This window comes from Meriones unguiculatus, chromosome 9 (assembly GCF_030254825.1).
Source record: "Meriones unguiculatus strain TT.TT164.6M chromosome 9, Bangor_MerUng_6.1, whole genome shotgun sequence".
Lineage (NCBI taxonomy): Eukaryota > Metazoa > Chordata > Mammalia > Rodentia > Muridae > Meriones > Meriones unguiculatus.
In genome coordinates this window covers 7,838,450-7,860,129 of record NC_083357.1, presented here as the reverse complement: position 1 = coordinate 7,860,129, position 21,680 = coordinate 7,838,450, and the positions used below count along the sequence as shown (strand labels likewise).

The 21,680-nt window shown below is 48.0% G+C and overlaps 1 protein-coding gene and 1 pseudogene across 1 annotated transcript in view; one reads left to right on the top strand and one right to left on the bottom strand.

The window, feature by feature from the left end:
- The window catches only part of Chdh (choline dehydrogenase), a 33,119-nt gene that overhangs the window by 4,391 nt on the left and 7,048 nt on the right, over positions 1 to 21,680 (bottom strand). The window contains exons 3-8 of the mRNA XM_021635189.2: positions 3,866 to 4,635; positions 3,045 to 3,196; positions 2,221 to 2,350; positions 1,219 to 1,353; positions 634 to 776; positions 119 to 221 (exon numbers count right to left, since the gene is read on the bottom strand). Of these exons, the coding sequence (XP_021490864.1) occupies positions 119 to 221; positions 634 to 776; positions 1,219 to 1,353; positions 2,221 to 2,350; positions 3,045 to 3,196; positions 3,866 to 4,583 (1,381 nt within the window). The 5' untranslated portion in view covers positions 4,584 to 4,635. The remainder of the gene's footprint in view (positions 1 to 118; positions 222 to 633; positions 777 to 1,218; positions 1,354 to 2,220; positions 2,351 to 3,044; positions 3,197 to 3,865; positions 4,636 to 21,680) is intronic.
- Positions 7,746 to 8,460, top strand: LOC110547562 (corepressor interacting with RBPJ 1-like; annotated as a pseudogene).

The following is a 21,680-nucleotide window of genomic DNA, read 5'->3' as shown; positions in this document are numbered from 1 at the left end:
CAACCCCGGTGTTAGGATCCAGAGTAAGGATTAGGGACAAACAGGAACCATGTAGAACTTCCTTAATTCTGTGCCTCTACGCCAGGCCTAGAAGACACGAACAAAGCTTCTGGGTTACCTGTGGACAAGTAGTTGGGCTGAATCACAGGGTGGTCTCGAGGGTTGGTGCTTCGCAGTTTGAGCCAGCCCACACTTGTGGCCCTCATGGTTCCCACGTGTACCTACAAGGGTCCAGAGGAGACAGTTCAAAGCAGTCTCCATTAACTACAGCACAGAAGCTCAGAGAAGCCCAGAGAAGTTCCCTGTGGGCGGGGCCTCAGCATTCACTGTGCAGAGCGAAGGGTTTAGTGTCTGACCCTCTTCCAACCACTCCACCCCCGGTCTGGCCTCTACTCCTTTGTCTGAAACTTTCATAGGATGATCCCAGGGCTGAGGTAGTTTTGCCTGTTGTCACTGGTATAGATGCTGCCCTCTACACATCCTGTGGACTAACTCCTGTCAGGTTTAGGCTCCCTTTCCTCTTCCATTCAGACAGAAGCCACCGGGGTCTACATTGTAGGACAGATATCCCAATGAAAACCTATTCTAAGGCAGAAGCAGGAAGGCAGGCCTAGCCTCTGGCTCTCTGCATACCTGGTAACCTTCCTGCTGGGTGGGTTTCCGACCATGGTCAATCACTTGTGATGGCAGGAAGTGGAACTGGATGTCTGGATGCGGTACCCCAGGCCGGCTGCGGATGAACCCTCCCGTCTCCAGGTGGGCTGTGGCTCCATCCCCTGAAATTCGCAAGCGGAGGAGCCAGTCAGGCTGTGGCAGGTGTCCCTCTCCCCCCCTGCCTGTCTTCCTAGGCTTGGCGCTCGGCACCAAGGTTTGTACACAGCTTCCTTCTTTCTCCAGGTGACCACACCCGGCACTGCAACTTCAAATAGCAGCTATCTGCTAAGCGAGGAGCTTCGGGTCTGCAAAGTCTACCTGGTTTATGAGCCCTTCCACATCCTGCTCTGTAGGTGTCACCTGGAGCAGGCTCCTATGCTCAGTCCCTTGATACTTCTGCCCCTTGCCCCCTCACAGCAGCCTGTCAGACAGGATCTTTGTGCTCTCACCTCACAGAAGGAAAAATGGGCTTGGGTGTCTGTCATCCATCTTTATACCTAGCAACCCAAGGCCCATCTCTGCCCGCAGACCACAGCCACCAAGGTCACCAGGAGGCAGGCCCACCTGTGAACTTCCAGAGCCACTCCAGACCGATGCAGGCCTTCCGCAGAGGCTTCTGGGCTGAGTGGAGGGTGATGGGACGTGTGCATGCCTGCTGGATGTAGACCTCCAGGTGGTCTTGCAGGTTCTGGCCAACTCCTGGCACAGGAAGGAGTGGTTAGAAAAAAACTGGCCAATGCAGGGGCAAACCCCTGGTTTTGGAAACTTCTCCTCAGTCCAGTCTTTTAAGCCAGTTACTGCTGGCCGCGGCCCCTGCTTAGAGACACTGCTTCCACCTCTTAGACAAGTCTGTCCCTTTCTCAAATGCTGCCAAAGCCACCCTCCCTGACGCTCCCTCTACAGCAGTCAGTCAGGTGCCCGTGACCAGCCCTCTTCAGCAGCACCCTCCAAGGACAGGGCCAACAGTTACAACAGGTACCACTTGGTAAGTGTCACTGTGTGTCTGTTGTCCAGATTAGCAGTTGTCAGCCCCGTCGTCTCCCCTAGTCTGCTGAAAGAAGAAACAGCCCCAGCATGCTGTGCAGACTCTACTTAAGCAGTCAAGGCACAGACCACTTTCATAGGCCTTTCTAGGAAAGCTCCCTGTGAAAGGCCAGCCCCTTGTATAGGGAGGATGACGAAAGAAACAAACTCAGCCCTCAAGGACATCCCAGACAGTTACAAGATGAAGCTCAGTCTTACATGAACAGTGGCTCTGGAGCCCTGAGCTGGCCTCCCTTGTGCTCAGAGCAGCTAGAAATCTTGGAGACAGACCTCTAGCACCATAGATCTTTCCCGGCAGTGGTCTCAGCCCTATACCTGTTACAGGATGTTCTACTAAAGGGCGCAGAGGCTGACTGGGGGAGGGTGAAGGAAAACAGCGTAAAGATCCAGAACGCAAGACCACAAGTGTCCAGTGAGGCCCAGAGGCCCTCATATTTATAGGAAGAAAGGACATGACACTTTCAAGAAGTGCCACCTCCTCGCTCCAAGCAGCAGGCTGCTGGGTTTGGAGAGGGAGCTCACCAGGCAGATGGTATACCACAGGGATGCCCAGTTTCTTGAGGTCATCTGCATTCCCGACACCAGAGAGCATGAGCAGCTGTGGAGAGTTGATGGCACCCCCACTCAGGATCACCTCCTTGCTGACGTAAGCCTGGAGGAGGCAGGGAACCACCAGTCACACGTCTCGGAAAGCCAGCTGTTCTACGGCCTCGTGGAGAGGCCCCCAGTTCTAGTCACTGCCACAAGAACGTGGCCCCAGGAAATGACACCACTGCTCCCAGGTCCTAGAGAGAGTGGGGGGGGGAAACTTGCTGCTTGGCTACTTAAAAGCAATCTGCACAGAGTCACCACGGTATGACTCCCAACAATAGCTGTAACAGTGACAGGGGCCTTAGAAGCAGGGTTGGCCAGAGTTCAAGTAAGGTGATTCCATAACTAGAGGGCACAAACAGGCAGATCTCCTGAGAGGGCGGGTGGGGCGAGGCTGTCCCCGGCACATGGCTGAGTGAAGAAAAGCACCATGTATCGATAGCACATGGTTACATTTGCGGGGCAGGCCAGAACCCTGAAACCGTGTAGACGTTACTAGGGGACTGCTGTGGAGTGCGTGGCAGACAGAGGCTTATGGAGGCACGAGGGGGGGTGTCTGCAGGTGGCAGGAGTTGGGAGCGTCTGACCGCTGTTGTCTTGTGTGACCCCAGGGACAATCCTGTCACTGGTACCATTTGTCAACTCATCGGAGGCACAAGAGCATGTGGCTGCGTGGGCAAGAGCAAGAGCCTGACTGCCAGGCCGCTGCCTATCCCTTCGTGCCCTGGAAGTCCCTCCCACAGGGGTCAGCTCACCTTGTGGCTCTGGCCATTCTTGAAGTACTCCACACCCACTGCACGTGTGCCCTCAAATAGCACTCTGCTCACAAGCGCCTGGGTCTCCGCCTTGAGGTTGGGGCGGCTCAGTGCTGGGTGCAAGTAGGCACAGGCTGTGCTCCAGCGCTTCCCTGAAGGGCGGAGCAAGATTCCCCTCATACCTGGGCAGGACGGACTTGCTGGAGAAAGCAAATCTATCCTGCCCTTGACAATGCAAGGCCTGCCTTCAAGGAGTGCCTGTGACCCGGATACCGCACCCTGTAGCCCCAGCTACTGACAGCCCCAAGGATTGCTCTTCCCCGCTGTGAGCAAGGCCCTGTAGTACTCCCTGCTCTGTGTCTACTTGGCCCTGTCTATAAGGAGGTGATGGCTGAGAGGATACGTAGTCTTGTGCTGTCTCTTTCTGCCTCAGCTTGCTCATCTACAAGTCTCTTCATCACCGTGGGCCATTCATCACACGGCTGTTTCTTCACTCTTCCAGAGCCTCTCCTACCCTCAGCCAGGCCACTGTGTCTGCCCTGACCTTAGGCAGCACAGGACTGAAATCCCTACCTCTCTCAACTTCCTAGATCTGTGGTTGTAGGGTTTGACGGCCCCATCCCAGCTGCGCGGGCGCCTGGGGACTCTGCAGTCACGCCTGCTGCGTCACATGGCCTAGAGGCTCATCGAACACCCAAGTCCTTGGGCTGCGTCCTGAAACACCCTCTCACCTAACACCAGCCTTATTTTGGCACTTACTGACTATGATAGAGTCAAGAGGGATGACTGTAATTAGGGGGGAAATAATCAAAAGTCGGTACCTTGGTGGATAGTCATGTCCATCCAGCCAAAGCCCTCCTGTTGGAAGCCATTCATGTCTTCGGTGAGCGGGTAGCCAGCCTGATGTGCTGCCTGCAGGAAGGCCTGGTGAAGGGGGTGGTTGGTCTTGCCCCGAGACACGTGCAGTGGGCCATCGCCACCTCGGTACCTGTTGGCACCCAGCTCGTGCCTCTGCGCTTTGCGGAAGTAGGGCAGGCAGTGTGCGTAGTCCCAGCCCTCAGCACCTTGGCGGTGCCAGCGGTTGTAGTCCTCGGCATGTCCGCGGATGTAGACCATGGCATTGAGGGAGGAGGAGCCCCCCCAGACCCGGCCTCGTGGCCAGTACAGTACACGGCCGTCCATGCTGGGCTGCGCCTCGGTGTGGTAGTACCAGTTGTATTTGTCATCACACAGGTTGGCCACAAGGGCAGCAGGCATGTGGATCTTCCACTGGAGCCGCTTGCTCCCCATCAGCAAGTCCTTGGGCCCTGCCTCCAGCAGCAGTACCCGGCAACTGGGGTCCTCGCTGAGCCGATTGGCTAGCACACAGCCCGCAGAGCCTGCGCCTACCACCACGAAGCTGTACTCATCCTGGCCGGCAGAGGCTGCACTGGCGACGGCGCGTGCGCAGGGTGGCCGTGGCTGGCCCTCCACAGCCCGTGCCAGGGCTCCACGTGGGCTCAGACATGCCCCCTGCCAGCCTCTCAGGACCTGCCACATGCTTCCAGCCCAGTTCCTCTATCCACGGATGGCAGGAACGGGAAGACTCTTCCTAGAACAGGGAAAAAACAAAAAACAAAAAAACGGTTTTAAGCCTCTAAACTCTACGGCATATGCAGGAACAGTCCAGAGCTAGGTGGCCATGCTGGCACAGCAAAGAAGCTGCCTCGCTTGGGCAAGGTCAGCCCTGGGAATCTAGAAGTTGGGGTAGGAATTCCATTATGGAGTTGTGGGCCCCTCCACAGGCTTGAGGTGGGGGTGGGAGGCATCCCTGGGCAACTTCCCTGTGATATCCACAGGAACTTGGAGACTGGGCATCTAGCTGATGAAGGGGAGGAAGGCTCTCCAGCCCGACAGACAAGGAGCTGTCTGTCCTCCCCCCTTCAGGCAGGACATTGCATTTTATTACAGGGATACACCAGAGGGGAGAAGCATAAAAGGTCTCCAAATAGAGAGGGATGAAATCTCTGGAACGCACAGCCTGAGAGATCCTGGGACTCACCAGGACACAGCACCACAGCCACACTTTGCAAGATTACCTTGTGGAGTAGTAGAGTGTTAACAGAGAAATGCCAGTGGCTTTTTAAAAAGTATTTTTGAGATTGTAATATAATTAAGTACAACCTGCTCAGTCCAAACAATTTTGCATGTATAGATATGCCAATGACGTTGGTGGTTTCTCTCACCCATGCCTCAGCATGCTTGCTGCAGAGTTGAGAAAAGCCTCGGTATGCCATTGAACTGCTGGTGACAAGAACATCTGAAAACCCCACAACAACCTCTAGTCTATCTACACAGAGGCTAATACTAAAGGGCTGTAAAGGTCCCTTGTCCCTTTTGGCATGCCTAGATGCAAATCATGACAAATCCCCCCAGCTTTCTCTCAGTCTGTGTCAGGTAATCAGGGCCTGCCCCAGAAGCAGAGGGAGGGGACAGAGGGAGGCCTGCATGTACAGGAAAAAAAAAATAGCAGAGCCTTCTGAACACTGTGTCTGAAGCAGGAACTCTTCAAAGAGGCCCCCACCTCCAGCTCCAAGCCCCATGTGAGCACAGGGGAGCAGTGCTCAGCTCTCCAGTAGATGGACTCATCCTCCGCATAAGGGCCCCGCCAGGATAGCTATGTCCTTTGTAAACAAACACCACTTACGCCAGTCACCACTAGCCTGTTACAGACTAGTCAGTATTCCATAACAACTGAGTAACATCTTACAAAGCAAGAAAGCATGCACCAGAACCAGACCTGCTCCTGTCAGAACCGTCAAACAAAGATACCACACCAGTCACGATAACAGCCATTAGAATGTTGAGCATAAAAATTTCAAGAAACAATTGGTATGTAATGGAAATTTTACTTTCTTTGTAAACTCAGTTATGTTGTGTACATATGTTTTTGTTTTAATCCCAAGTGTGGGATCTTAGTTTGAGCTTTAGTTTGTCCATAGCTGTTAATTGTCTCGTGTGGGGCGTGGCTTTTGCCAGCTGGTAACGGCCTGCCTCATGTAGCAAGATAAGGGGCGGGGTCTAGAACTCTGAGGACATAAATAAGAACCCAGAAAGAGAAGGTGTGGTGTGTGGTATTGGCATGTGGCCTGCAGCAGTTTGGAGAGACCAGAGGCAGTGTGGCGGTTTGGAGCAGACAGATGGGAGAAATGCCCTGGGGATAGCAGCTTGGAGACTTCTGGCTGCGTTGGCTGTTGACAGAGATTGGTATATTCCCCAAAGAAAGGAGCCTGTGCCCCCTCTCCCCATTTACCTTCTCTTTCCTACTTCGGGTTGGGGGATTGGTGGAAGAGAGGTAGAGGCCTCAACAGCCCAAGTAAAGTAGAGTTTTTAAAACGAGCTCTACAACGGCGGGCTGGGGAGATGGCTCTACTTACATCATAAGCTTGGTGGCCAGGACCCACGTAAGTAAAAGCCAGGCAGAGTGGGGCACATCTGTAATTCCAACACTCCTACGGTGAGGTTCGAGATGAGACAGGAGAATCAACTGAAAGTTGTGAGCCAACTAGCCCAGAGTACGCAGGATGGCAGAAACAAGAAAGACCTGGCCTCAAATATATGGGTGGAGAGTCCCAGCTCCCAAAAGCTGTCTTGAACCTCCACATCCACACTGTGGCAATGCATAAATTTGAAATGATCACTTTTACTTAAAAACAAAAATGTGAGAAAAAATACAATATTGGGAACAAAGATGTGATAGGAGGAAATCAGTGAAACTGAAGAGAAATATGTAGGAGAAAATGTGAAGAAAAAAGTGAAAAGGGGTGGAGGAGAAAGAATGGGGACTTGGTAGCTTTTAGACCATCACACTAAATGGTGGATAAGTAGAGTGTAAGCAGGATAACTAGACAAACATAGATAAGTTCCTTGAAAAACACAATGTGCCAAAATGTACACCTTATGAGAAGACACAAGACACTAGAATAAGCCAAAATACATAGTAAACAAGTAGTAGATAACAACAGTCCAAAACAAAGTAGCCAGCCCAGAGAGATGGGTGCTTGGAGACTTTGACCAAACACATAAGGGTGGGGGTGTGCAGATTCTCTGCCGTCTCTGTGAGAAGAAACAGAGAAAAAAAAAAAAACACATCTTCACCCATTCTGAAAGGCCATATCACACTAATGACAAAGCCAGACAGATAAAAGCATCAAAGAGAACTACAGATCAGTATCTCTCATGAACAAAGATGAATAAATATTCTGGTGTGGGTCTTACAGTGGGCCAATCCAGCTGGGGGCAGGGGGATGGGCAGGCAAGAAAAATCCCTCAAATATTAGTAACTTGAATCCAGGTATTTCGTACCAGCAAAATGGTTCAGAGGATAAATACTTGATGTCAGGAATGATGACCTGTCAGTCCCTGAAGACCATATGTTGGAGAAAACTGTCTCCCACAGGCTGACCTCTGACCTCCACATACATGCCATGACATTCTGTCTTGCACTTGCATACATACACACACACACACACACGTAAAATGTTTTTAGTGTTTTGAATCCAGTTCTACATAAGAAGTCTTACATACAACATTTAAGTGGGGCTGACCCCAGCATGTTCATCATTTGAAACATTTCACACTGGAAAATCAGTTCACGGTGGCCTGAGCTTGTTTACATCCCTCATAGACCTACAGGCTGGCTTCCCTACCTCAGATTCCAAAATGGGGGAATCATTCACCCATTTCATGTGCAAAAAGGACTTTCATCCTGTATCCAAATCCAACATCAAGAAAGCATGGTTGGCAGAACAGAAGAGATCATGTGACAAAAGGAAACAAGAATTTATGCAGTAGTACCTTCAAGAACAAGAGTCATGTGATGGTGGATTCTTGTGGGAGAAGAGCCTGTGAAGAATGGCCTAAATGCCATGGATGAGGCCCCACCAGGAATTAACACAAAGAGAAAGAAAAATGGAATCAGACACATAATAAAAATGTGAATGGCAGAAAAGAGCTCCAAGAAGAAAATATGCCAACAATGACAAGAACATCAGAGGTCAGTACTCAGGTTAAAAATGTAAGGTGTATTAAATGTCACAAGTGGGGTCATGTCAGCATAGAGGGGACTGCCCGTTGTTTGTCTTCCTGGAATCAATTCAAGTTTAATTCCTTCTGAGGTCTAGGGGCCATCAACATGAGAAACAATGGGTGTGCGATGAAATGAAATGCACAGGGGAGAAAGTTGACTGCAAGTGAGTTATCACAGGACTATGTGGCCAGTGATAGTGAAAACCCTGATGTTGAATTCTTAAAGTCACTGACCACCAAAAAGAAGCTTCTCAGGAAACTGGATAGATTTAAAAAGAAAAAAAAAGGAAAAGATATAAGAAAGAGAAAAAGTTATAGAAGAACAGAGGTACACACACACACAGCATAAAACAAATTCCCTTTTTCTCCTCTTCCTTTTCCTCCTTCTCTTTTCTCCTTCTCTTTTGCTGAGACTTCAGAAAACAGTAGTAAAGGTAATAATGAAGAAAAAAGGGGAGGGGAGGGGAGGGGAGAGAAGGAGAGAGGACAGGAGGAGAAGAGAGACAAGGGGGGAAGAGGAGAGGAGAGAAGGGAAGGGAAGAAAAGGGGAAGAAAAACATTCAGGAACTAACAGCAATGACTCTAAGAGGACAAGGGTAGAAGACATTTTCTGAAGAACTTTCTAGGAGTTATAGCAACAAAGAAAGCCAAGAAAAAATTGAGGCTTCTAAAACAAAAGCGTCTTGAGGCTATTATAGCAAATGAGGTCGTTCTTGTTCTCACAAAGAAGTCCAGAAGCCATTCTAGTCCAAACAAGAAAGGTCTGAAGGAGGCAGGTGAGCTGAAGTCACTGCAGGGCTGCAGGAAAAGCCACAGCTGGAGTTCGGGTGGTCACAAGGGGGCTGAGGAGCTGAGCACAGTGGAGTCCCAGTAAAGACTGGACAAAAGGAAGACACCAGAAGCCAGGACAGCGATGGCTACAGAAAAGACAGCGCACAGTGAACATCCTGGAGTAGGGCCAGCAGTGCCACCCAGTGAAGAGCAGAGGGGAAACAGCACTGAGACACTGAGACTAAAAGGACTCCATCTTCTTACGGAATATCTTTAGTAAGGGCTAACTTACACAGTATTGTGTCTCTAATTTAAAAAAAACAACACTCTTAGTTTTCCATCTGTGTAAATTGTCGTTTCAAGTGTGAAATGACATGAGTAGCACAAGGTTGAACTTTGCAGATACTTGTCGGCCATCTATATAGGGGTAGAGAAAAAAAATTCTGTTGGCAACTGTTTCTTATGCCTTTTTACCAGATAATAAATATATAAGTAATAATATTTTCTTTTTGTTCTGAAACACCATGAAAACAGTGACAGAACACTGAATTAAAAAAAGCAGGAAAAAAAAAAAAAACCAGTTCATGAAGCCAGGTGTGGTGGCACATACCTTTAATTCCAGCATTTGGGAGGCAGGGGCAGGTGGATCTCTGTGAATTCAAGGCCAGTCTGGTTTACATAGCAAATTCCAGGCCAGACATACTGAGATTCTTTCTTTAAAAAAAAAAAAAAAAAAAAAAAAAATCACACAAGATGTAGAAAGATTATCTATAAAATCCCTATCGTAAACTCCAGGGTTAGTGATAAGGAACTCAAAAGCTTTCCCACCAAAAGTCAGGAGCAAGGCAAAGGCCCCCTCTTTCACCAATTCTTCTAACATCACGCTGGGCATTACAGCTAACTCAACAATCAAGTGGAAGAAATTCAAAGGCATTCAGGTTGGGAAGAAAGACATGAAGTCTTCTGGACCTGACATGATCATCTATGTAGAAAATCTGGAAGAACTGACCAAAACGTTTCCTAGGCTAAAAACAACAACAACAACAACAAAAACAGTTTAGGCAAGACTGCAGGAGACAAGGCCAAGATGAAAAGTTATGCTCTGATATGCCAGCAATGAGCATAGGCCACTTGATAAGAAAACAATGCTATTGAATTTAGTGTGCCAAATAAATAGGAATAAATCTAAAAACACAATTTGCAATGGAGATTTATCAAGCTCTAGTAAAAAACATCAGAGAAAAAACTAGCTAAATAAATAGTCTGTATTTGTGGGTAGGGAGATTTAATATTGTCTGTATTCTTAATAATATGATTTATAAATCAATGCAATCCCAATAAATACCTCACAAAGATTTGTAAGTATTAGCAACCTGATCTGAAATTCATATGCAGAGGCAAAAGACCTCAAAACAGCCAACACAATGTTCAAAGAGTGATAGGGCTGGCACTACCTGAAAACGCCAGCCTTGCTGCAAAGCACAGTAACAGAGAGTGTGGCCAAAGGATCAAGCAACGATTAACAGACTAGAGCAGAGCCCAGAAGTAAAACCATGTAAATAGACCAACTGATCTTTGACCAAGAAACAAAGCAGTGAAATAGAGCCAGAACCACTGCATGGACACAAGTGAGCTAGGTAGACCTGGATGCATCTTCAAAGTTCAAAATGGATCACAAGCCCAAGTCTAAGTCACAAAGCTGTGAAGAATCCTAGAGCACAACAGGAAAGCTCAAGGTGGGGGGCTGCCGATGACTTCTGAAGATAGGATGCCAAAGGCCAAAACTAAAAACTGAAACAAAACACTAGTAAACTAGATCTCATCAAAATAAAAAGTGCCTGCTCCACTAAGCTACTGTCAAGGGAATAAGAGGACAAACAACTGACTGGACTTTGACGAGGGACTACCTCATAAAATATACACGTCATATAATGCCCCTAAGGCCATCGGTAACAAATGCTCTGATTAATAAAATAGGCCAAAACATTAACAGACACTTCAGCCAAGAAGATACCCACACCTGGCCCTTAAGCATTTGAGGAAAAGCTGCACAGCACGTGCCATCAGTGAACTATAACTGAAAAGTAACTGGGACTCTACTGTGCACTCATCATGGTGGTCTACAGGCTACTGAAATAGTGTAGGAGAGTCACATGAAGAAGAACACATCTGGGCATGGTGACACATGTCTGTAATTCCAGTCCATGGGAGACTGAGGCAGGAGGACACCATTTTAAGATCAGAAGATCAGTAAGGGCTACACAGACCCTCTCTCAGAAAAGAAAGAGAAGGAGATAAAGAAAGAAGATGGGAGAGAAGGAAAGGAAAGAGAAGGGGGGAAAAGAGAGTGAGGAGAAGAATCCCGCACAGCAGTGGATGAATCACAGTATCTCAGATCAGATCAGTATGGAAGATTCTAAAAGTAGAGTCATAATGTATAAAGAAAACCACAGGCACTTGTAGTCTGAATAATTTTAAAATTATTCATATGAATTCATAAAATTCATATGCATGGAAGTTCTACAGTTTATGAAACAAAACCTGAGAGATTTCAAGGGAAAATAGTTTTACAAAAAATGAAGATGTCAATGGTGAGAGTTCAATGATGACAGATTAATAAGGTAATAGATGAAAAAACACCAGGAACCAATTGCACATAACAGAAATAAACAGAGCACTCAACCCAACAACAGAAACACTTTTTTCTCAAGTGTACACTAATCTCCAGAACAGATTACACATTTTTAAAGACAGAAAACATGGTCGGACAAAACTAGAAATCAATATGCAGGAAAAAAAACTCACAAAAATATGAAATTTACCCTTCTAAAACCCCAGTGTGTCAGAAAAGAAATCACAGCGGAAATTAGAGATATGTGAAACAAATGACAATCAAAACACAAAACACCACGACTTATGCAACAAGGTGAAAACAGCATTATCAAGGCGTCCAGAGCAGCAACTGCTACCTTCAAACAGAGGGAAGATCTTTATCCTGTGGACAACTAGAAAGTAGAACAAACCAAACCAAGGCTAGAGAGGGAAGGAAGCACTGAGATCAGAGCAGAGATAAAGAAAAACAATGGAGGAAACTGATGAAGATAAAAAAGCTGGCCCGTAAAGCAAAATCAATAAGCTTTAGTGTTGTGCTCAACACTGACAGCAAGAAAGCTGTTCAGCTAAGAACAGAATCAACACACTATTGCAAGTTCTTGCCAAAACAACTACACACAGACACACACACACACACACACACACACACACAGAGAGAGAGAGAGAGAGAGAGAGAGAGAGAGAGAGGGAGAGGGAGAGAGAGGTTATAGGTATTGATAGTAGTTATACAAAATTAACATAAAAATCAGTTGCATTTCTGTGCAGTAATGACAATCTAAAAAATGAAGGAGTAATGCCCATGTGCAATGGCATAAAAAAATAATAAAATGGGGGTTATAGAGAAGGGTGAGTTCAGATCCTAGCACCCACGTAAAAAACAAACCAAAACAGCTAGGTATGCCTGTGCCTGTATGTGTGGCCCCGGCACTGCGGTGGGCAGAGACAGGAGGATTGCTGGGGCTGGGGCTCACCAAGCCTAGCTCTGGGGTCAGCATGAGACCCTGTCTCAAAGGAATAAGGCAGAGGAAGGAAAGGCTAGAAGGTAGGACATCTGATGTGTGTGCTCATAGGGATGTGTGCGTGTGTGTGTATGAGCATGTACATGCACACACACAGAGAGACAGACAGACTCGAAGAGAGAACAAAAGATTAGGATTAAATTTAACCAAAGACTTAAAAGAAACTCTGTATTAGTTACTTTCTCGTTGCTAGGACAAAAACTCTTTGCCCTGGCTCATGGCGTGAGGAGGCACAGTCTATCATGGAGGGGAGGGATGAGGCGGGGGGGGGGGGGAGTGGCTGGTCACAGTGGATCTGCACTCAGGCAGCAGAAAGATGACTGCAGCCTCTGTTCACTTTTCATTATTCAGCCGAGGACCTCAGCTTGTGACATAGTCCCACTCGCCTTTGAGGGAAGTACTCCTGCTTCCCTGTCAAATTTCTGGAAATGCCCCATCAACACAACTAAAAGTGCGGCCTCTGGAAGATTCTGAATCCTGTCAGGTTGACAGTCAAGATTCACCATCACAGTGGTTGTTGAAAACCGTAAAATGTTGCTAAAGACATGAAAAAAAACAAAACAAAACAAAACAAAAAAAGGAATAAAAAATGGAAAAACATCCCACATTGAAAGAATTACTGCTGTCAAGATATGCACGTGATGGGTAGATCCTATGTAATTTCTACCAGAGCTTTTCAATGGCGTTTCTTTTTTGCAGTAGAAAACCCCAGTTTGGGAGTTAGTGAGATGTTTACAGGCCTGACAGCCTGAGTGTGAGCCTACAGCCTGAGTGTTGAAAACAGAGGTTGAAAACTCCCACAACTTGTGCTCTGGCCTTCACATCAACACAGTGCTACATGCATTCACATGATAGATAAAAAATGTAAACAAAGAAAAAAAAACCATTTAAGAAATTAGGTGGGCTCTCAAGGGACACAGCAGAAAAACAACAACAAAAGTACCAAACCGAAACCCAAGGAAGATAGCAAAACTAGAAGACTCACAATTCCGGATTTTAAAATTGCAGCAACTCTGTGTTCACACTTCCGGCAGTGTTCACACTGTCAGAAGCAGACATGTGTGGGCTAATGCAGTACAGCAGAAACGAGTTCTTGCACAAATGGTCCAACTGCCTCGACAACCAGAGCAAAATCCATTCAAACAAAAAACAGTGATCTTCTTAACAAACGCTAGGACGGGACACAAGCCACAGGCTGGAGCATGAGCTCAGACCTTTTGCCATAGACAAAAGTCAACTAAGAAGCTGGGAAGCTGAAAGTGGCTGCTGGTGTCAGCCTGAGCACCTGAGTTCACATCCCCAGAACCTATGTAAAAAGCCAGGTTAAGGGGGATGGAGAGGTGGAGAACCATAAGGAGCTGAACTCAAGTCTGCAATACCCATGTAAGAGGCTGGGCATGGTCACATATGGAACTTCAGAGCTGGCAAACATGGAGACGGGGGTTTATTGGAATTTGCTGGCCACGGGCCTAGCTATGGTTCATGTGTTTCATGGGGAAAAGGTGAAGAGTGATGCCCTCATTTGGTGACCATGAACACATATGTACATATAAACGCACGCGCACGCACACGCGCGCGCACACACACACACACACACACGAGAGAGAGAGAGAGAGAGAGAGAGAGAGAGAGAGAGAGAGAGAATCAGATGTGGCAGTGCAAGCACATAATCTCACTAGGAAGGCAGAAATAGGAGGGTCCCTGGAACTTGATGGCCAACCGGCTAGCTAAATCAGCAGCTCTGGGTTCAATAAGAGGCCTTAGCTCAAAAATTAAAGTGGAGTCAGATGTGGTGGCACATGCCTTTAATCCTAGCACTCAGGAGGTAGAGGGCAGGCAGATCACACTGATCTCTGTGTGTTTGAAGTAGCCTAGCCTAGCCTAGACAGATGGACAGATGGATGGATAAATGGATGGGGGGAGAGATAAGGTGGAGAGTTATAGAAGAAAGACACCAGATACTGCCGGACTGAAGGATGAATGGATGGATGGATGGGAAGAGAGATACGGTGGAGAGTTATAGGAGACACCAGATACTGATCTCTGGCCGCATGCGTGCACAGCCACACACATGTACACACGCTTGAAGATGCACATGTGAATATATCACATATATACAGAAATTAATTATAAAACTCCCAGATGAAAACATGGGAGGAATCCTCATGACGTTACGTTTGGTAATAGTTTCTCAGAAATCACACCGAGAGTACAGGTAATAAAAGAAAAAAATAGGTAAATTTTAGTCCCTCAAAACAACAGTCTTGCACATCAAAGGACACTAACGGTGAAATGACAAGTGGGTACAGTAGAAAACTCTTGTAATCTCAACACTTTTGAGGTAGAAACAGAAGGTCTTTGTATGAGGCCAACCTGATCTAGGTCCGGGGATACATTGCAAGACACTGTTTCAAAAAATGAAATCCAAGTGAAATGATAAGCCCACAGAACAAACACATCTGCCAGCCTCATGTCTGATAAGGCGCCAATATCCAGGATGCACAACAAACTCCTGGCACTTAACAGCAGCAACCTCCCAATACACACGAATAGACGAGGACTTAACACACAGTTTTCTAAAGGGGGTGGCAGCGGAGCCGAACAGACACGCAGGCCTCCACCAACCATCAAAGCCACAAGGAAGTGTCAGCTCACACCCCTCGGTGTGCCTGGGATGGAAGCCAGTGGAAAATAGCAGGAGTTAGCAGGGACTCCCAGAAGTTACAGCCTTCGCACAGTGCTGTGATAGCCAACTGCTAGCCACTGGGGATACAAGCTAGCGGTTTCTCAAAGGGCCAGAGTTACCACAGGCTCCAGTAATCCTTCCCTGTAGGCGTTCACAGAGGAGGCGAAAGAACATGCTCAGGCTGGCAATGGCACATCAGTGCTGTAGCAGCACTCATCTCAATAACCAGGAAGGACAACGCAGACTCGTGTATTCAGATGAATAGATACGCAAAATGTGATACATGGAGAACATGGGATATTATGTATCTCTAAAAAGGAATGGAATTCTGATACAAGCTAAAACACGAATGAAACTTGAAAACATTATGATATGTGAAATAAGCCAGATACCCAAGGATAGGCAAATCTGCAGGCAGAGAAAGTGGATTAGACATTACCAGGGACGAGGGAAAGAAAACTGTCTAGTGGGAACAAAGCTTCTGTTTGGTTAGCTGAAGAACTGTGAAAATGGCCAATGGTGGTGAAGGTTGTTACTGAACAGTAAACTTAAAAGTGATTAATTGCCACTCTCCACCCCTTGCCAAACTGAAAAAAAAAAAAAAAAAAAAAAGCAAACAAACCAAAAACAAAGCAAAAACCAGGGCCCCATAAGCAGTTTGTGGGTGGGTGCTGAGAAGCAAAGGCAGGGCTTCATGCGGGGTAGGGCTGAGCCCAGTGGCGCAAGGACAAGGACAGCAGCTCCAGGCCATCTCGGCACAAAGCCAAACACTGCCATAAAGACAGTGAAAACGCAATGAAACAATCACGTCAAACCCAACAGATCTGAGAACAGCAGTTGCTCTGAGCAGGGAACCCCAGGGTTTCAGTTTGCATCTACTGTGCTTTATTTCCTAATCGAGGCATCCAGTATCAAGGTCTGAAACAAAGGGCAGTAGTTAAAGTGGACAGATTTAAAAGCCTTTACCAGGAGTGGGGGAAGCAAGAAGACACCTCTCTCAGAGTTGAGTTTCTTTTTCTCTCCTTTGTCGGGGGGATTGCAGAACGTGTCTCCTGCCACCGCAAGGCTCCTCCACCATGACACCCTTGCCCCCACCTCAGGTTAGTTTGGATCTGAGACAGACACAGATTTGTCTGGATGTGGTGTACAGATCAACTACAGAGAGGAAATTAAATACAGGGCCACCACACCCTGCTGTCTTGCTGTTGCTGTCACTGGCCTCCATAGCATGACGGAAGACTTCTCAAATCGACACCTGAAAGTGGGTATTAAGAATAGGTGCGACTCTGTGGTCAGAACGTTCAGATTGCTCGTGGTTTGGGGTCCATGACCAGTCACACGAGTCTGGTGATTTGGGGGTAGGGTTAAGCTATGAAGGAACTAGAGCCAGAATAAAGTGCTTAGCCACCATTTCAGGAGTCCCTTACTTGGGATATAATCTGACTTCAGACTCTGCAGCTGGAACATTGGAAACCATCTCAAAGGACCTTTTGAACAGGGCTCCTTTCTTGTCATTCCGTCAGTCTGTCCATTTGTGTGTGTGTGTTTCTAATATTCTCCCAGTACATAATATGTACATACTATACTACGGTCAGACCCATAGACCCCAGAGCTCCTGGCTCTCAGTCATCTGAAAAGAACCAGCTCTGAAGAAGGCTGAACACACCGAGCCAGGCCCACAGCCTAGCCAAGCATATAGGGGTTGTTTTGGTCCAAGGAACTTGGGTTCCTGGAAAAATACGGATTCTGCTCTGGGCCCAGCTGGGGAGTAGTAAGCTTTTCCAGGCAAAAATGGGCACACCGGGTTCTTAAAGGCACAGTCCGTGGTCTCAGCCATCTTACTTCCAGGAGATTAACTAAAAAGGAATGCTGCACAGCTAGACCAAAAGCACAAGGGGGTCCCATCCTGGGTCCTAAACACCACAAAGAAAGCACAATCGGAATGCCTACTAACAGGATTCTGCTTAAATTAAGTCTATCCACACAAAAGCATCCTGTGGACGTGTTTAAATAGTGACCATATGACCCTAGCATCTTAGACAGGCTCAGGCTGACCTGCTCAGCTGCTCAGGAGAGTCAAGACTCAGAAAGGTCACTTATTTCCCAGCGAGTCCCAGCACTGCCCCAGGCTCTTTGGCCTTCATACCTGTCGCTGTTCCTAGGGCACAGATCCTCAACGCAGCAACTAACCCCATGCTGGAGGCCATGGTCACCCTCGCCAATCTGGGAGTCACTCTCAGAACTAGAGGATTTGGGGCAGATCATGTCAACTTTGTCGCCTGGCCTTCTAGTACAGGCTAAGATTTGCCATTTCCAGAGAACCCAGATGAGGCTGCCAACTGAGAATGATGTGTGTGGGTGGAAGGAGTCTGTGTCATCAGGCGGGGACACTGTACCATTTGATACTTCTCAATGTACCAAACTGACCAGAGGAGCAACAGCTGCCTGTTCTGAGCACTGGGCATGGGTTATGCCACTGAGTCCCCCAAAGGTACAAGGGAATACGAGGATCTTCACCATCACTGCCTGAAGGGAAGCAAGTCCCGAGAAGCCAAGTCCCTGCCCACACCCCATGTCAAGTCAGAGGACAGACCCACCTCCACCACAGTCCCTACCAATTAAGCCACATCGAGGCAGCCCAAAGGTCACAGTCTGAACATGGGATGGGCAATGAAGCACCAAACACCCATGCCAGGGCAAAGGAGGCCAAGGAGTTGGCAAAGGGTTGGCTGCTCTCCTGCAGCCCAGCCGATCCGTGCCGGTAGTACCACTTCCCCATCACTATAGTGTTTCTGGGTGAGTTGGGGGCAGCTGAGAGTGGAGCCTCAGTCTCTGAGCTGAGACGTAGGGTCTAGTGGTTCTAATCGGAATTTCACTGTTACCTTCATCCCAGGCCACCTGAACCCCTAAAATATCACAAGGAGCTTCCTAATGGCCTCAGAGTCTCTGTTGTTCTAAGAACCTGCCAGCTGGTCTCTGTCTCTGCCTGTCACCTCTTGCTCTACTTAGTTCCACTTGCACGTACTAGACTCTGGCAGGTACTATCTTCTCCCCCAGTGCTTATACCACGTTCTGTTCAACGGGTTCACTCCTCCCTTTCCGCCTACCTCACTTAAATATCAGCTTTGCACAGAAGCCACTGGCCACATTCACCCAGGGGCTTCTCTATATTCCACTTACCGTGTGCTGAGCCTAGCTTAGAGGCTGCACTCTGTGATACTGGCTCCAAAGAGACAAGGATCAACCTGTACATGGCCTATAGCCAACTGTTCCTGGCAGTCTGAGACTTTGGAGCCAGGCCTATCTCTATCAGTGCTAGGACAGACAGGGAGCACAAGGCAGGAGGGACAAGTTCGGAATCCTATCCCGGCTACCTGGACATAGACACAGATAAAGCAACTGAGACACACACGTCGCTGAATGCCCAGTGAAGCCCAGTCAGGTAAAAAGCTTTGTCAGTGTTGTTGCATGTCGTCGGTCATCTTAGTTCTCAGGAAGATGAGACACATGAGTCACAATGGGGTTCACAGAGAGCTTGAAGTTGGCCTATGTAGGCTAAATAAATGTCTTGACAAACAAAATTAAATGTTAACAAAGTTTAAGGCATTCTCTTCAAAAATCTATTTTCCCTCCATTTCTTATATCATCAACATGGGACCATAATTTTCCTAAACTCAAATTTCTCTTCCTAAGAATCTTTCTACACAGACACACACAGCAAACTAACTGCAGCAGGGATTCTCGTCTCCCACAACAGAGAGCTTCTTGGCCTCTGAGAGATGATATCTGAACAGAGAAAGCAAAGCCATGCTCCCTCGGCCCCTGTGGTACATGCAGAATACTCCCTGACTCTGCTGGTGAAGCTACTGTGGACGGGATGAGGTTGGGTAAGGGAAATTCTCTATCCCCAAAATCAGGTCTGTAAAACCTGTTGTCCATGGAATCCAGAACCTCTCCCACACACCCTGGATCCAGGAGGTATAAAAAACAAAAACAGAAACAAAACGGGTCATCTGGTTTACCTCTCACCCTGCCCAGGTAAAGCCGGGCCTTCCCTGCTTCCTACTCTCCCACTACAAAAATTCTCAGACCCTGGGAAAGTTCACCATTCTGAACAGTCTTCTCTTCCGTTGTTCACCTCTCGCTTATTGTGTACATGAAGCAGAGGCTGCTGAGAAAGCGCTTAAGAGTTGGGAGTCTTCAAGGCTGATGCCACATGTCCCAGGGCCTTGCCTTTGCAGATGGCCCCAGGTCAGCAATTCCTACTTGGAAACCTACATGACTTCAGAGGCGGGTGCTGCCTGCCCTGGGATCCTTGGACTTAATGCTGCTCTTCTGTCTCCCTTCCCATAGCACCTGTGACACACTGGCTCTGCATTCAAGAATCCCATCTCTGTGTGCGTCCCTACTGCCTAGCTGAGCTCCTTTTTTCTCTATGATGGTTGTCATCAAAACCGTAACAGCAGGTGGGGACTCTGGGAACCTAACATGGGCTAGAAGAGCTCCTGCCTTTTTTGTTCGTTTTGTCGTCGTCGTTGTTGTTGTTTGTTGTTGTTGTTGTTGTTTTTGAGACAGGGTTTCTCTGTGTAGACTTGGCTATCCAAAACTCACTTTATAGACCAGCCTGGCCCCAAACTCACAGAGATCCACCTGCTTCTGCCTCCCAGAGTGGTGTGATTACAGGCATGGGCCACTGGGCCCAGCTGCACACTTGCCTTTTATAGTATAACTGTGAACAATCCTCAATGAGCTCCTGTGTTTGAACAGTTGGTCTCCAGCTAACAATGCTGTTTGAAGAGGTTGTGGAGCCTTTGGGATAGGCAGACATGGCTGGGGGCAGTAGGTTCCTAGATATGGGCCTTGAGGTTCTAGCCCAGTCCACTCTGCCTGAAGCACTCTTCGTTGGCACCTTGCACAAAGCCATTGCCATAAGCTCTGGTACCAACTAACTGACCCTCTCAGCCATCACCCCTTCCCTACCGTAACAGTCAACATTCCCTGAACTATGAATCAAAATAAACCTCTCCCCTCTTAAGTTGCTTCTATTGGCTATTCGGGCACCGTCATGTGAAAAGCAGCCATCATACTGCACGCCAGGGAATGTGCTGCTCCTGTGTGTGGGGAGTAAGGGGTTACCTGCCGCTTCGTTCCCTTGAAGCCTTATGTGGCTGATTGCCCAAGGTGTATTTGAGGAAGGTGTGTTAGAAGAGAGGATGCAGCCAGGTTGTTGTCAGGTGCCCTCCCAAAGGCGAAGGGCCAGCATAGGGTGATGGAAACAACTTAAGGATGGTGCACTCCAGCCAGGAGCTCCACACACGCTGTGCTGTGCCTGGACGAGTGGACCCAACAGCAGAGAGAGTCTAAGAGCAGATGGGGCCATGGTGCTCCGGCTCAGCAAGTGTAGATCTCCGTGTCTGAGCTCTTGTGTAGTGACAGGGCAACAAGAGAAAAAGGAACTATTCTTCAGGGCTATTAAAGACCCTTCTTGTGACAGGCCCAGTGCAGAGCAGGTGTCAGAGCTTCAAAATGACCGGCCGCCTGGTGGACCTGCCTTATCAGCCTTCACCCACCAAAGTGAAGATGGGAGATTGTTTCATTTACTAACAGCAAATGAGGAAGCCTAAAGCTGCCAGAAGCAGGTACAGGGTAAAAACTTGCAATAAAAGTGGGGCGGGTGGACATGCAAACCATGGTACAGAGAAGCACTGATTTTTTTCCTAAGTAATTTGTATCTACTTCTATCTTGCCTAGCCAACTCCTTCCCTAGAGCCTTCCCCACAGGGTCCTAACAGTGTCCTGCTGCCACTTCCCTCCCTATATCTCCCACTACACTTCTCCACAGCAGCTGCTGGAGTCCTAAGATGGAGGTTCCTGGAACCAGAAGTAGGAAGAGAAGTATGTAAGGGTCAGCTTGGACCTCACCAAAGTGACGCCATGCAAAAGAGACAACTGAAAACACAGGACTTCTACTAACACCTGGGGTTAGAGTCTAAATGAAAAACTGCAATGCCACCTGGGAAATACCCTGCCAAAGAAATACTCTGTGATGCTAATTAATACTTAAACTGGAATGGCGTCATGTTTTCAGATGCTCCCATCAAGTATGGCCTATAGAGCACAGGACATAGAGAGAATGAGGATGTGAGGAAAGGCATTTGTCCACTGAATTCTTGTAGGGAGAAACCACACACATTTCTGTTGTTTGTTTGAAACAGGGTTTCTCTGTGTAGCCTTAGCTATCCTGGACTCACTTTGCAGACCAGGCTGGCCTTGAACTCACAGAGATGCCTCCTGCCTCCTGCCTCCTGCCTCCTGCCTCCTGCCTCCTGCCTCCTGCCTCCTGCCTCCTGCCTCCTGCCTCCTGCCTCCTGCCTCCTGCCTCCTGCCTCCTGCCTCCTGCCTCCTGCCTCCTGCCTCCTGCCTCCTGCCTCCTCCTCCTTGAATGCTGGGTGTGAGCTGTCTCCTTACAGGTGTGAGCTA